General features: G+C 40.1%; 1 protein-coding gene across 1 annotated transcript; it reads right to left on the bottom strand.

Moving 5' to 3' along the window:
• Window positions 1-3634: 3634 nt before the first annotated feature.
• On the bottom strand, window positions 3635-13550 carry olfm3b (olfactomedin 3b). The gene is made up of 6 exons (XM_029524967.1): window positions 13351-13550; window positions 10117-10260; window positions 8592-8747; window positions 7334-7553; window positions 6243-6349; window positions 3635-4312 (listed from the first exon to the last, which is right to left on the bottom strand). Exons 1-6 carry the CDS (start codon window positions 13417-13419, stop codon window positions 3635-3637), a joined length of 1374 nt encoding a protein of 457 aa, XP_029380827.1. The 5' UTR covers window positions 13420-13550.
• Window positions 13551-13782: the final 232 nt, after the last annotated feature.

Genomic DNA, 13782 nt, shown 5'->3' with positions numbered 1-13782 from the left:
TTCTCTCTATCTGTGAAAAACAAGTAAAAAAGAGTGAGTTGCACAAAAGCATTAACTTAAATAAAGCAGTGAAAACAAGTGCGCTCCACTTAAGTAGTGTGATGATAGAAAAACTGAAATTTTGGCCAACAGCAGAGTCAGTTCTGGTCATACTGCTTTTGCCTGAAGAGATGTGGGACTCTAACATGTCAGATGTGCACTATTGGATTCATTTTGTCTGAATACTTACCAGAACTCTGACATCTGGTGCAGGAGTCAGGCTGTACAAGACTTCAAACCTACACAAATGCAAGAATTTTATGTTGCAAGATGCCGAAAGAAGCATGTGAGCTGCTACATGAGGAAGTGCTTAGCCTCAGTGCTCTCTGGGGATCGATATCTCAGGAGATCCATACCGTCTCTGCTAAAGGCATGGTGAGACTGCTTCCCTGACCTTTGAGATGCTTCCTGTCTGGCTGACCTGCATTGATCTGACCTTGAGGAGAGTTTGAACGTGAAGCCCGCCGGTTAAATATTTCTATGTCCTCCAAGTGCATGCGTATGTGCATGTGTGTATTGTGTGTGTGTACTCCACGAAAGAATAAATCAACATTCACATGAATCAATGCAACACACACAACATAAGTGTGACTCTTAAGATTCTGTTTTTCTTTTAGCAATTCATCACCAAGTTTGGTTTACTTCCAATGTCATCCCACTTTTTTTCCTTCATTAGTCAATATCTTATTATGAGCAACACCACTTGCCACAAAGCTTAGAGACAATGTAATCATCTTGAGGGCAAAGATTTACTTTCAGATTCACTGTGACATTAAATTGCTGAGAAAGTTGCTTTTTCGGATAGTGTAAAAAGATCTAACTTCCTCATTAACCTTACAAAAATACTTTGGTCAAATCCAATTGCTTGCCAAGTGTGTTTGCTTCATAATTAACTTCTATTCTTGGATTTTACTCCATCTCCTAAAGGACAATGAAAATCACATTTTTTTAACCAGTGAATCCTCATCAGATTTTTATCTTATGCAATATCTTCTTTGTGCGCTAATTGTCTTACTTATTTTAGAACAAGTGGATGGTAGCAGGGTGTAAAACTTTGAATTGCAAATATTCTTGTCTTCCTGCTGTGTTAATTCACCCTCGTACAGTTTTCATCCATCTGAGTGAGAACATTAGTCAGTCAGTAACAGGCTGCAAATTAAAGGTGTTATTTGTAATTTCAAGTCTGCAAGCCAGAACTTAATGGTCCGAGCATCATTAATAAGAGGGGTTTATCATGTGGTATATAAGTTTGCACCCATTCAATGCTCCTCTTCCTTTTTTTTTTTTCTTTTGTTAATCCTTGTATTATCCCACTAACACTTAATTGATCTCTGCAACGGCTTTCAGAACGATATAATTCCGAAAAATATCAGAATTTTTATTAAGTTTAAATTACATGTAAAATAGCATAGAGTCAGTATTATAAAAGTTTGATAAGGAATGCCCCATACCTTTGAAAGTTAATGCCACCTATTTAAAGAAAATGTTAATGGCTCATTTCATACCATTCTGATCCTGAATGTCATCACTAATCATATCATAGCACAGAAAATGCCTTTGCATTTAGTGAAGCCCAATGATAAATGACTCCACCATTTTAAAGGGATTTTAAAAAGGCATTTTGTGGAACCACACCAGATCATCAGTATTAGGTCAAAAACCCATGAAAGTTTTGTTCACAATGAGCACCACAGAGGCTCTCTGCTTTTCTGATGCTTGTGTCAGTATTTTAATGAGTATAATACATTCACCAGAACATGTTTATCTTCAGAAACAGATTATCTTTTGTGATAGACATGCTGCTATTCAAGCTGTTGTCTCTCAGTGTGTTATTTAATGATGCATAAATGTTTATTTTATGGAGTGTTATGCATTTGGAGTCCCAGATAGATACAATAGGTTTTTTTTTCCTGTTTGGCCCTGGACAAAGACCATGTTCAGTCTGTTTTAAAAGCAATAGGCATGATTAAATAAAGACATTTATGGCATTTATTTCTTGTTTGCTAACTGCTATTGGAGGCCACTGTCAACATTAAAACAGAGCAAGTACTTATCAGCCTTAATGTACCAGGAACATCACATCCATTTAAAGTTATACTAAAAGCAATACAGTTACAGTGAGTACTGAAGATGCAGTAAGACTAACGTACAGACCAAACCTTGAAGCTTTTATGAGCCATTGTCACCAAGGTCACAAAGAAGCCCTCAGTACGAGTAAGAAGAGGAAAAAAGCTCATATCTTTCGATGCGATTATAGCACTGACAATACTAACAGTGATGTAAAATGGGTAAAGTGCAGGAAAAGATGGTGGGGGGGGGGGGTCACCTTGGTTTTTCTACAGAACATTGAAGTCAGGATTTTCTGGCAGAATATTGTGGTTCGCATCTGGGTATAAAGTGACCTGATGTTCAATTATAGTGTGCCATTACCTCACTTCTGACTCATTTCAGTGTTTCTTTTAAGCAGCAGAGGTCGGACATTAGCCAATCTGTGAACCTGCGAACACAAACACACACACAAGGCTTATTTAATGAAAACAATAGTTTTATTTAGCTCATGTATAACTTCTTATTTACACCAACAAATGCTTGTTAAAGTTATCTACTGCTGTCTGTATAAATGGGTCTTTACTATAGCTAGAGAGTAGGAGAATGGGATGCTGTGCAAATACAAAATCCACAAATGTAGAGTTACAGTACAAATGCTATTAGGATAGCCAACATTCATGCACGAGAGCTGTTATCCTTGGGCTTACAGAACGTACTGCACTTAATAAGGCATACAAACTGTTGCTGAAGTTACAAAAAAGCAATTATCTGAAAGTACCAAGTAAAAGGCAACCGAATTCACTGTTCTCCAAAGTACTTTGACTTAGTACTTAAAGATATCCTATGACCTGGATGATTAAGAATCTTCATCGACACACACACAAAAAAAAAAGCCAAGTGCATTAACTGTACAGGTTCATTTTGGCTCACCACATTTCTCGTTGTCTTGTACAAGGTCAAACCTTTAAATGTAAAAGTCCAAAGACAAACTGAAAGCTAAGTGGAGTTAGTGAAAGGCAGGAATAAATTTGAAGATGATGATGAATAAATGGCAGAGAAAGAATGGAAACAAAAAGAACAATTAGTGAACACAGACAAAATATGAATAAATTAGAGGGGCATGAATAAATGCAATACAGAGAAAATCATTATAAATATGAAGACTTCGTTTTGGAAAAAGCTTTCATTTCAGAGTGAAAAGAGAGCTGCAGAAATTACTCTCAGTTCATTGTTCTGTGTGTCTGAAAGTTGCTAAGTATAAGTGCCATTATTTGGTCCAAAATGTGCATCGACAGAGTGTTCCATAATGCCATGGACTTGTTTTAATTTGTGCTGTCATTTCTTTTTTTGGAAAGAGGCACATTCCCACATGGAGAGTAGCTCTAAGAACCGCCAGGCAGAACAGTGACATGTCAATTAATAAATTTACATAAAGTGCACCAAACTAATCAGGAAAATGGAATAAACTAAAAAAAAATAAATACAATTCATCAGAACATTCAGGTGAAGCCACCCAATTTTATTTATTTTTCATACTTTCCTCCGCTTAAGAAGTGTCCTCAGTTTTAATGATGTGGAAAAGTGTCACGTTGAACAGGACCTGGTGGCCGTTGTTCCAGCCGTAGAGGGTGCGGTCCCTGGCGTTGTAGTCCAGCATAGACATGTGGAAATACTGGTTATGGAAAGGAATGTCTGTGTACTCGTAAGTGGACGTTCTGGTGGAGTAAGCGTAGTACACCTTTGCACCAGTAAGGTGGGAATTGGTGATGTAGAGTGTCCCACAGATCATAAAAGACTCGCCGGCGTTCCTCTTTGAGTATTCTGTGTTCCACGTGTTGAAGATTTGGAGCGTGTCGGGGTTCAGCTGGCTGATGACGATGTTCCCAGCGTTCTGGTTGGTCGCGTACACGGCCCACAGCCCCAGCTCATCCGCCATCAGGTCGATATCCGAAAAGCCCCCCCAGGTGTAGGGGTACACGTTGTGGAAGCCTGCCAACTCTAGAGCCCTCTGCGTGACCACGCGGCCCGTCTCGAAGCTGTACCTCACTATAATGTTGCTCTGCATTTTGTTGTAGTACAGGGAGCCATTGTAAACCACGTGGTTGGTTCCCGCCCATTTGAAAGGAAGGTTGTACGTTCTCGACTCGACTCCGGCCACAAAGTCCCCGATGGATTTATACTCTTTCACTATCTTATTGTTGGTGTAGCTGTCCATGTACCAGACCTGGTGATGAACACAACACACATGACAATCCTGTGATTTTCACTTACAAGGAACTGGTTGTTCAAAAGCAGCTGTAAATAAAAAAAAATCATCTCTGATATCTCTACAAAGTTTTGATCCTCTATATGATAAAATGAAAAAAACATAAGAAAACAGCGTGTTTCCTGAAAAAGAAAAATTGCAGATGACAGCCGCTTCATCCCAGGGAACAGCCAGTGTCCAAACAATTTTAGAGGCCAGATGGTGACTGATGGACTTTTATTCTCTTTCATAATAGTTCATACGGGAACCGAGGGAGTCTGCGGTTTCTGCGGGTTGACTCCCTTTTAGATGGATGGACTGGAGCAAAGGATCAGATCAAAAGAGTGTTAAAATAGCAGCAGATATTCTTATAGGTAAGATGCATTGCTGTGCTTTCCCGGGCTTTACCATGTGGACATAAGAAGAGTTCACCACAAATGACAAAACAAGGATTATGGCTGCAAAATGTTTCTAATCCTGTCAAGACCAGTGACATTCTTGATGTTTTTGTGTTCATGTTCTGTCAGAATAACATGAACAGACACTGTGACGATAATTGGGAATGAAAACTTTTCCCCCTGTCTTTCATTACGGAAAATATTTAAATAAAATGAAGATTAATATTTTCTGTGGTTTCAAAGACAAGCTGCAAGAATTAGTTCATTTATCCCCAGATGATAAGAAAAAAAGAAATTAAATTTATTTATAGCCGAAGGCTGACATCGAGAGACAAACAACCAGTCGTGCTCATATTCACGCCCCCAGGCAATGTCGAATCGCCAATTAACCTAACGTGAATTTCTGGAGGGAACTTTGCCGGGCCACAGAGAGGCCCCCAGTCCAGGCTTCAAACCCAGAACGTTCTCACTGTAACTATCGATTATTTATGGTTACAGTCTCATCAATCATTTCTTTCAAGTTTCTGATGACACCACAAGCTCATTTAGCCTCCATTCAACCTGCTCGTAGCTGAATAGGTAAACCCAGAGTCCACTGATACACAGCGCTGTCATATATAGGCCATTTTATTTTATTTAGATCTCACTGAGATACACTATCTCAATGTCTTGTTCTGCCAGCAAATATGGGCAGAATTTTATTTATTTAATTATTTTTTTTAACATAAAAGTGCAAATGGTGACAGATTACATCACAGGAACACACGAAAACAGAAAACAAAAACACATAAAGACGGCGCAGAAGTTGGAGGCTAAAAAGAATTATGGCACATAAAAGAAATTATATTGTTTTACGAATAATGACTTTTTCAAAACATTCAAACTATTTGGCTCAAAACAAAGCAAATAAAAATGTTATGTAGTCATGCACAATGTCAAGGATGTTGTTTTTCTGACTATTTTTCTTCTTCCTTTTTCAACTTGAATTGCAACTTGTTTGAATTTCCTGGAAGGAAACCTGCCACTTGGCCCCTGCAGTACAGAGGTATGTTTAAAAAAACAGCTTTGTAAATGCTTTTATGAGCGGAATGAAAGTATCTACGCAGTTTAACCCTGAACACACTATAAACAAAAATCCTTTCTTTCTAAGACAGCTCCAGCTTTTAATTGACCAAGTGCAGAACATCTTGTGATGCACATACTGGCTTTTTACCTATTCTGAAGAACACTATGCTGAAGGTTCCTCGTCAAGTACAAAACAGATTCTGACTCTTGCAGTAAATGTGGTTATTTTTCCATATTTAAGTTATAATAATAAGTTTTATGCACAAAGAAATAGACCAGATTAAAATACACAAATTGTATCAGATTTTACATTTGAACTCAGCATTGAAATGTACGAGAAGCTTTTAAGGAGCGTGGTGACATGACAGCAGGATGTAAATGATTAAATTGCTCGGTGTTGCTTCAAAGCATTTCGACATAGAGAATAGTACATCAGCTGGACTCACCCGGTTGTTTTTGGGAGAGGCCTGTGGGTCAGTCATCCAGGCTCCAAACCTGGTGCCTGATGTTTTCACCGTCAATGGCCCAGTGATCTTCATCAGCTTCCCACATGCTGTGAACACAATATAAAACTCTGGTCACATACAGCACAAACATCTCATGCTCCCATTTTTTCCTCTGTCTCTCGCTCCACAATAAAACAAAGCCAGTGTTACAGTTTGAATAAACTGGAATAGATCTGAAAGCTCTTGGAGTACTTGAATACGGTAGTGGCTCATTTTTCAATCAAAAAGGTTTTGGTTCTGGATGTTCTGCGAGCAGCATCTGTGAATTCCACATTTCTTTTCACTGTTACAGAGACAGAGAGGATAACAAGAAATTGCCACTATACAATAACTTATACAATTCTTTCTCATGTGTCAAAGCTGAACATTTATCCCACACGGTTTGGTCTTAGGAGTAGTCAAAGTTACACTTTATACATCTTGCCAGAAGCTTGAACTGTGCCAAACGATGGTGGGTCATCACCTGCACTTTGCAAAGTCCTTAACTGCAGTTTCACTCAATAAAAGCTCAAACATAATGAAGGTTTGAGTGATAATCGCCAGCTCAAACAGATATCCATCTATAATCCCATTAGCATTCATATGTTAGCAATTTAGGCTGACACTTTGACAGGCCTCATCAATGTTGACAACCTGGGAGTTGGCAAATTGGGGCTTGAGCTATGCAAACCTTTATCAGAGTCAAAGATACTCGGGAGGCAGAATTGATCTTATTAGCTGAGTTCGACCTGAGTGTATGCAGCAAACCAAAGCTTTTCAGTGGCTGGTTGCAAATGGCAATTGAAGAACAGATAAAAAAAAAAAGGTTTGTGTAAGGGCTGCACTTTTACTCCATGATACCGCTAGTAAATTTTGACTTGGAAAATTGTCACGTGACTGTGTAACAGTCAGACCACTAACATAATTTCTGCCTCCAGTAGCAGTTATGTATCTAAAGTATCAATCTGCAAGAAATATGCCTGGTGATCTTTTTGCCCTAGACTGATCTCTGGTCACCGTGCCCCAGCTGAGATTCTCTGCAATGGACTCACTGAGTTTGCTCATACAGTTTCGGAGCCTATTTTCCAGGTTTAAGACCCTCTGTTGCAGCTCCTCATAGTCGTAGGCTCCCATCTCCTCCTGGATGCCCATCAACACACCGGACAGGTTTCTGATCTCCTCTTTGAACTGGGATATGAGCTTGGCGTCTGTCTTGTACTGCTCCAGGACAGGGATGAGCGGCTGCAGGGACTCCATCTTTCCCTTTAGCTCCTAGAAAATACCAAAAACACACCACCACGGAAAGGCATGTCTTGACTTAACTGTGACAAAATGATTCCATTTGTTTTCAGTGGAGCCATTCCAGGATGTTTTCAGGGACATTGCCAACATCTTTAATTGAGGCGGAAAATAATATTCAGGGAAACTGAAAGCTATCTTTGCACCTCTGAGACCTTTTTTCACTAATATATAGATATTGAAATACCTGCATCTTCTTATAGTAGTGAGTCAATACTTGCATAAAGACGGACTCTTTTTCAGCTTCTCATTAAATGATTATTATAACAACATACCACTGCTTGGGGGAAAACAGCAGATTTTTATTTTCTTGTTTGAATTAAATTAAACAAGGCAAAACAAAATGGTAATATTTGAAAGGTTTATCAGGTGAAAGCTCAGATTTCTGTAACAAAAGAGAAAGCGGGAGGAAGAAATTCCACTAAGAGTAAACATAATTTTTCTAATGGGTAGATATTAATGATAATTATTGTAGTAATTGCCCTATTTAGTGTAATGCAAGGGCAATGTCAATTATACAATGCCAAATTATGTTAAAGTCCTCTTGCAACTGTGAAAATACATTATTAATACTTTTGCGCCAAATTTCTGATTTCCCATCACCAACAACTTTAATGAGTAAATCTCAGAATTAGACTCTTTCATACTGTGCACACACGTGACGGAGAATAACTGTTACTGTAATCACACATCTGTTTATACACATGCTACTCAAAGTCTCCCCGGCCTTTAAACAAGTAGATAATGAATAAACATCATGGAAACATTCAAGAAGTTTGCTGTCACTCACTGCTTTCTATGCTGGACACAGCCTGCCTGGCTCTTAAAACAACCTTGTCCTTGGCCAGTCAGCCACAGACCTGCATCCTTCTGATCAAGTCTGAAAGTTTATCACTTTAGATGTTTCTCTTTAGAAGATATCCTTCCTCTGGCTGTCCTGTGATGTTTCTCACAGGCTTAAACATAAAGCAAAAAAAAGAAAAAAAAAAAAAAATATATATATATATATACCTGAAAGTTTTTGTTGACGAGCATCTTCCTGTCCGATTCAATCTGTCGAAACTTTGACCGCAGGCCTTTGATCTGGCTCTCCATCCTCATGATATACTGAAAGTCCCTCTGTGTCCGCAGGTTCAGCACCTCAATTGACTGCGACATGTTCTGCACCTTTTGAAAAGAACGAAACAGCACTGCATTGATTTTTCCTTCCACCATGGGATTAAAATGTCCTCCATGTTCAGCCGTTCAGTATCCTGCCATGCTCCAACGTCCTCAGGAATAAATCAACATTCTGACCTCCACTGCGATTGTCTTTTATCAGTCAGCGTGTGAGCTGGATGGAGCTTCACATTCATTTTAGACGGGCATGAGGCTGTTGCCTCCTCTCAGTATTTAGACCTATGTATCACTTTATCAGCTATAGATCACAGAGAATGGCACCCCCCCCCTCCAAATGTCATGGATAAACTATTGAATCTGCCAGATGTGGAGCGTTTAGTTGACACAGAAACCTCACTGGGCGTCTTTCTGCTTTAACAAAAGCTCACTAGGTTTCTGGGACATCTGAACAAGAAGAAATACGGCCCTTTCTCTTCTGTCTCTTTGACTAGAATTGCAACAATACTGGAGCACATCACTAGCAAAGTGGCATAACACCCGCACGTTGTGTTCTGCATACTTGTCTGGCTCTGGTAGAGGGATTCTAAAATGGCCCCACTGAAGCCCCTGCGGCAGCTTAGTACATTAGTGTCAAAGGCCCCAGTGAATGACGGAGAATTCCCTTTGGCATACAACATTAAATGTAGGCTACAGTGTGTTACTTTAGGAAAGTGATTCCAGCTCTGTGTCGTTTGTTTGTAGATAAAGCATTAAATCCCTTATGCCATGCTGAAAAAACAAAAAACAAAAACAGCAACACTCACAAACAAACAAAAAAAAAAAAAAAAAACCCAAATAACATTTGGAATTAAATTTGATGTTTTTACTTCAGTTCACGATGTTGGCTGTTATGTTCAGAGCAAATTTTCACTGTATGATTTTTATCCAAAATGCGTGTTTGTTTTTGTATTTGTTTGTTTTTAACTCTGCGGTAGTAGATGTGGAAAAAAAAAAATTATGGCAGAATGTTATTCTAACACACCCTGTTAGAAATGGCATTCCCAACCAAATTTGTAAAGCCAGACAGTGCTATGCTCCAAACTTTAGCATTAGCTTTGAATGGTTCAGACGGGGGCACTCCAGTCGTGTTAAAGTGAGATGAAAAGCATTCTCATCCTCACAAGCAGCCATTCAGCTGATGTCACCCATGTAATATATGCAGAGGTGGAAAATAGAGTTATGGACCTGGCTGGTGCAATCTCTCTGAGGATTAAGGCAACAAAGATGCACAAATAATACTAGAAATCAATGTGAAATGTCTTTATGAATACAGGTGTTCCAAGTTCTTACTGTAAATGTGCAAGGTGGTGTGTGCATGTGTGCGTGTGTGTGTTGCATAAACAGAAACGTGTTCGCGTGCGGCTCTGTGTGCACACACCTTCTCCAGGAGCTGGCGGAGCTGTCTGCCTTTGGCATCTCTGGAGCACAGATTCTGTTCAGGTGCCACCACTGTGCAGATACAACGCCCATCTGCATCCTGAGCTGAGCTGTACACCTGCCACCCTTCCTTTGGCCTGATGGTCTGCATACAGAATCACAGGCACAGTCCCAAAAACACGGCACACACACACACACACATCTACAGGCACATCAAATAAAGTTAACGCTGATGATATCGCTATCAATGAAACTGCGGCACGCAGCAATGATGGTTTTCTTATCCCCCCCCCAACTCCCTCATGGGCCATCCATTTTTCTGCCTTATGCTCCTAAAGCTCTGACACCAACCAATTTCACCGACTTACAAAAAGTATGGGCTTTGAAAGAACAAACTGCTTTTGCTGTAAGATATTCTTGCGCTCACAGTATATGGTCTCCTGTGAATTTCTTCTTCAACAATAAACAGTGTTTCCCGGCCTCGATGAATAACCCCAGTGTTGAAATTCCTCTGTTTCTCCTCACTAGACCTTCCAACGCCTAAACGGAAAGTCCTGCCGGAAGACGCAGATAAAGCTGATTTGTGGGAGCTTTTCCCATCCTTTATTACATTCAATATGCTCCACAGCTTTAGAGTATAAAGGCTAAAGAACATAAAGTGATGCATCATAAGCCAGTGCAGCATATTTTAATGCGACACCATCAAGCACTGTCCAGAGTGCGTAAAAACTAGCATTGCACTAAATATTGATTAAAACATCCCAAGTGCTGGAAAAGTTGATACGTATCAGACACAAAAAGACAGTAAGTATTAAAACAATATTTCTGTTTTGTGTAGCCTGGGAAATTAACCCAAGTGTTCAGCCAAATGCTGCCAACCTTTGACTGTGGATGGTAAATTCTTCTACTCTACTCGCCTCTTTGGCAGACAACCAATGAATGTCTGGATTTTGTTTTACGTCCTCTCTGCTGAGAAAATAACAGGTGAGACATATTTTCCTTTGAAGCCAGTGGGCACAAAAAATTATAAATGTGCCCTGTTAATAAGTGCAGGCATTCTTCCCTCCTCCCATTCATCCTCGCCTGTCAGCATGAGCAGTTTAAAGAGCATTTGGAATCAGTCATGAAAGATCATGCCCCATCTGAGCAGTCGAAGACATCACACTAAGGAGAGAAAGCAAGCTTTGACTCATCATCGTCACCAGCTGAGAGGCTGTTTCATGAAGGTAAAAAAAAAACAAAAAAACAAAAACAAAAATGTCAAGTTATGAGTTCATATTGCAATAATGCCATAAAAAGAAGTGCATTTTAAAAATGAAATGTTCGCCTTTGCCATTAAGAGCTATTTTGCAATACAGAATCTGTTTTCTTTAAACTGTTGCATTCTACAACATTTCCTGTCACTTAAATAATTAAATGAATTAGAAATCTTCTATACAATCAGTCTCCTGAGCTTTCAATCTTTCCCCCAGCTTACTTTCTAAATTACAGTTATCAGATTGTGAGGAAATCTTTTCTGGCATTATCAGAGCACTGCAGTTCCGATCTTTGTCAACCTTCCAATTGGTTGCTTGTAGAGTTTGTAATGTAGAAATTAAAGCTTGTTCTACTGATGCCGTCATACATAGCTGGTATTTATACGACTATCTGATAAAAAAAAGACCCTAAAGCCAGATATAATAATCTCACCTCCACATTTAAAAAATTCTCCCTCTGAAGTCCTACGCTCAGAGAGAAAAGCAGCATAAAAAAAAAAAAAAGTGATGCTGAACCAAAGTATCTGGAGGTCATGTCTGACATATTGTGGTAGTCCGTGAAATTATTAGGGAGACTGGAAGGCTTGGTGCACCATGACTGTAGCTAAAATCAGCCTCTCTCAGCATCATAGCTGAATGGGATATAAGAGGGGAGGAAAAAAAAAACATCCTCAGCCCCTCTTTCCCTTACTTCGCTTTGAAAGGCTCCTAAAAGGAAGCCAGTTTCACTAATCTGTTAAAACTGTCTTTCTCTTCTGTCTCTTGAGTGACGCACATCCTTTCCCCTCTTCTCACTTCCACATTTCCTCATTAAAATCTGTAGCTCAGCCAAACCAGATGCACTCTCCAACTAGGCTTCTTCTTCTTCTTTTTTTCTTTTTTTTTTGCAGGGGAACTCAATAGAAAGAGTTTTTCTTTCATTAAATTATTCAGACAGCTGGCTCCTCTTTTGTTTTGCGTTTTCATTTAGACTTTCTGACAGAACTGAATACAGTTTCGAGCACCAACGCAGCCTTTTTCCCTCCCTGAACAAACTGACAGCATTAGTTCTATACACCACTTTTCCAGTCGATGCTGGGAGGGCAAACCAAAACACTTGCTCAGGGATTTCACTCTGCATGGCTGGGATGAACCTAATCGTCCACAGCTCTGGTCTAAATGGTTTGGTGATAGGCAAGATGCTCCTCCTAAATTGCAATTTTCTCCCAAATGTATTGCCGTTTCAGAGGCTTAAACTGGGAGGATAAAACATTTCTCATTATACGTTACATTTTCGAAACAGCGGTAGCATGAGAAAAAAAAAAAACATCAAAAATGATGACAGATTCAATTCCATTAAAATGTAAAAGAGATCAAATGAAACAAATTCAATATGTCTAGCGTTGCTTCTGCTGTCTGGATGGCGTGCAGCAACATATCAGCGATAATCCCCAATAGTAATATTTATTTATTAATTTATTATTTTTTTTTGACAATGACTGAACTCTCCCTTAAAAGTGACTTATAAGCTTGGCAATACTCCAGGATCAATATCAGAGCAATGTGGTTGTAGGCAATAAACATGAGTGCTGAGGCTGCCTCTGCCTGCATCACTACTTTACATTCAATATATATTATATATGTATGTATATATTTTATTTCATCCCAATATTTAGTGCCACTTTTATTGTTTGAACTGGAACATACGTTGTCTTCAGTGACAGCAACAAAGAATGAGCCAAACAAGCAATAATTCCGGGAAACAGAAACGACTGATTCTGTGGTTTTTGTTTTTGTTAATACACCATCCCTCTCTCACCCCACCCGCCCTAAGCTCCCTCTAATTAATTAATTACCCCCCCCTCCCCACACACTTCCCCTCCCCTCCTCCTCCTAATGACCTGAACTTTCCTGCACCGATGTGAGATTACAGATTACAGATTTTACAGCGTTGTTCTTGAAGTTAAGTCCGAGCTTTCTCAGAGAAAATCCAAACTCACCACCGAGGGGCAATAACCGAAGAGCAGCAGGAAGAGCAGCGGGTTCAGCACCACGGACAGCGACCACATCCTGCCGCCGCCGCCGCCGCCGCAGCCTCCGCGACCGCAACACCGACTGTCACGCAAGTTTGTGCCCGCCTCGGGTCGCACCAGCTCCGGCTCCGCCGCCGCGTCCACTACGCGCTGGCAGCAGCACCAACCGTGGCTTCCTGCTGGGGAGAAAGAGGAGGAGGAGGAGGAGGAGAAGGAGGAGGGGGAGGAGGAGAGGGGGGGCGCATCCATCCGCCGGTCCCCGTTACGCACGCCATGTGGAGAGCTAGGGGAGAGAAGCCTCTCGTCACCTCGAAGGGGAGGACAATTTAAAAAAAAGAAGAAAAAAAAAAAAAAAGAGAGAAAAGTTTGCGGGCACGCACGCAGCAAAAATAAATAAAA

This window comes from Echeneis naucrates, chromosome 17 (assembly GCF_900963305.1).
Source record: "Echeneis naucrates chromosome 17, fEcheNa1.1, whole genome shotgun sequence".
NCBI lineage: Eukaryota > Metazoa > Chordata > Actinopteri > Carangiformes > Echeneidae > Echeneis > Echeneis naucrates.
This window is presented reverse-complemented; position numbering and strand designations above follow the sequence as displayed.

What these genes read in the sequence shown, in the direction of transcription:
- olfm3b (XM_029524967.1), bottom strand. Translation starts at nt 13,419, where the DNA reads ATGTGGTCGCTGTCCGTGGTGCTGAACCCGCTGCTCTTCCTGCTGCTC. An exon ending in TCCGCCAGCTCCTGGAGAAG is followed by an intron (nt 8,748 to 10,116) that starts GTGTGTGCACAC and finishes TCTTTTCAAAAG; the next exon opens with GTGCAGAACATGTCGCAGTC. An exon ending in TCGTCAACAAAAACTTTCAG is followed by an intron (nt 7,554 to 8,591) that starts GTATATATATAT and finishes GGTATTTTCTAG; the next exon opens with GAGCTAAAGGGAAAGATGGA.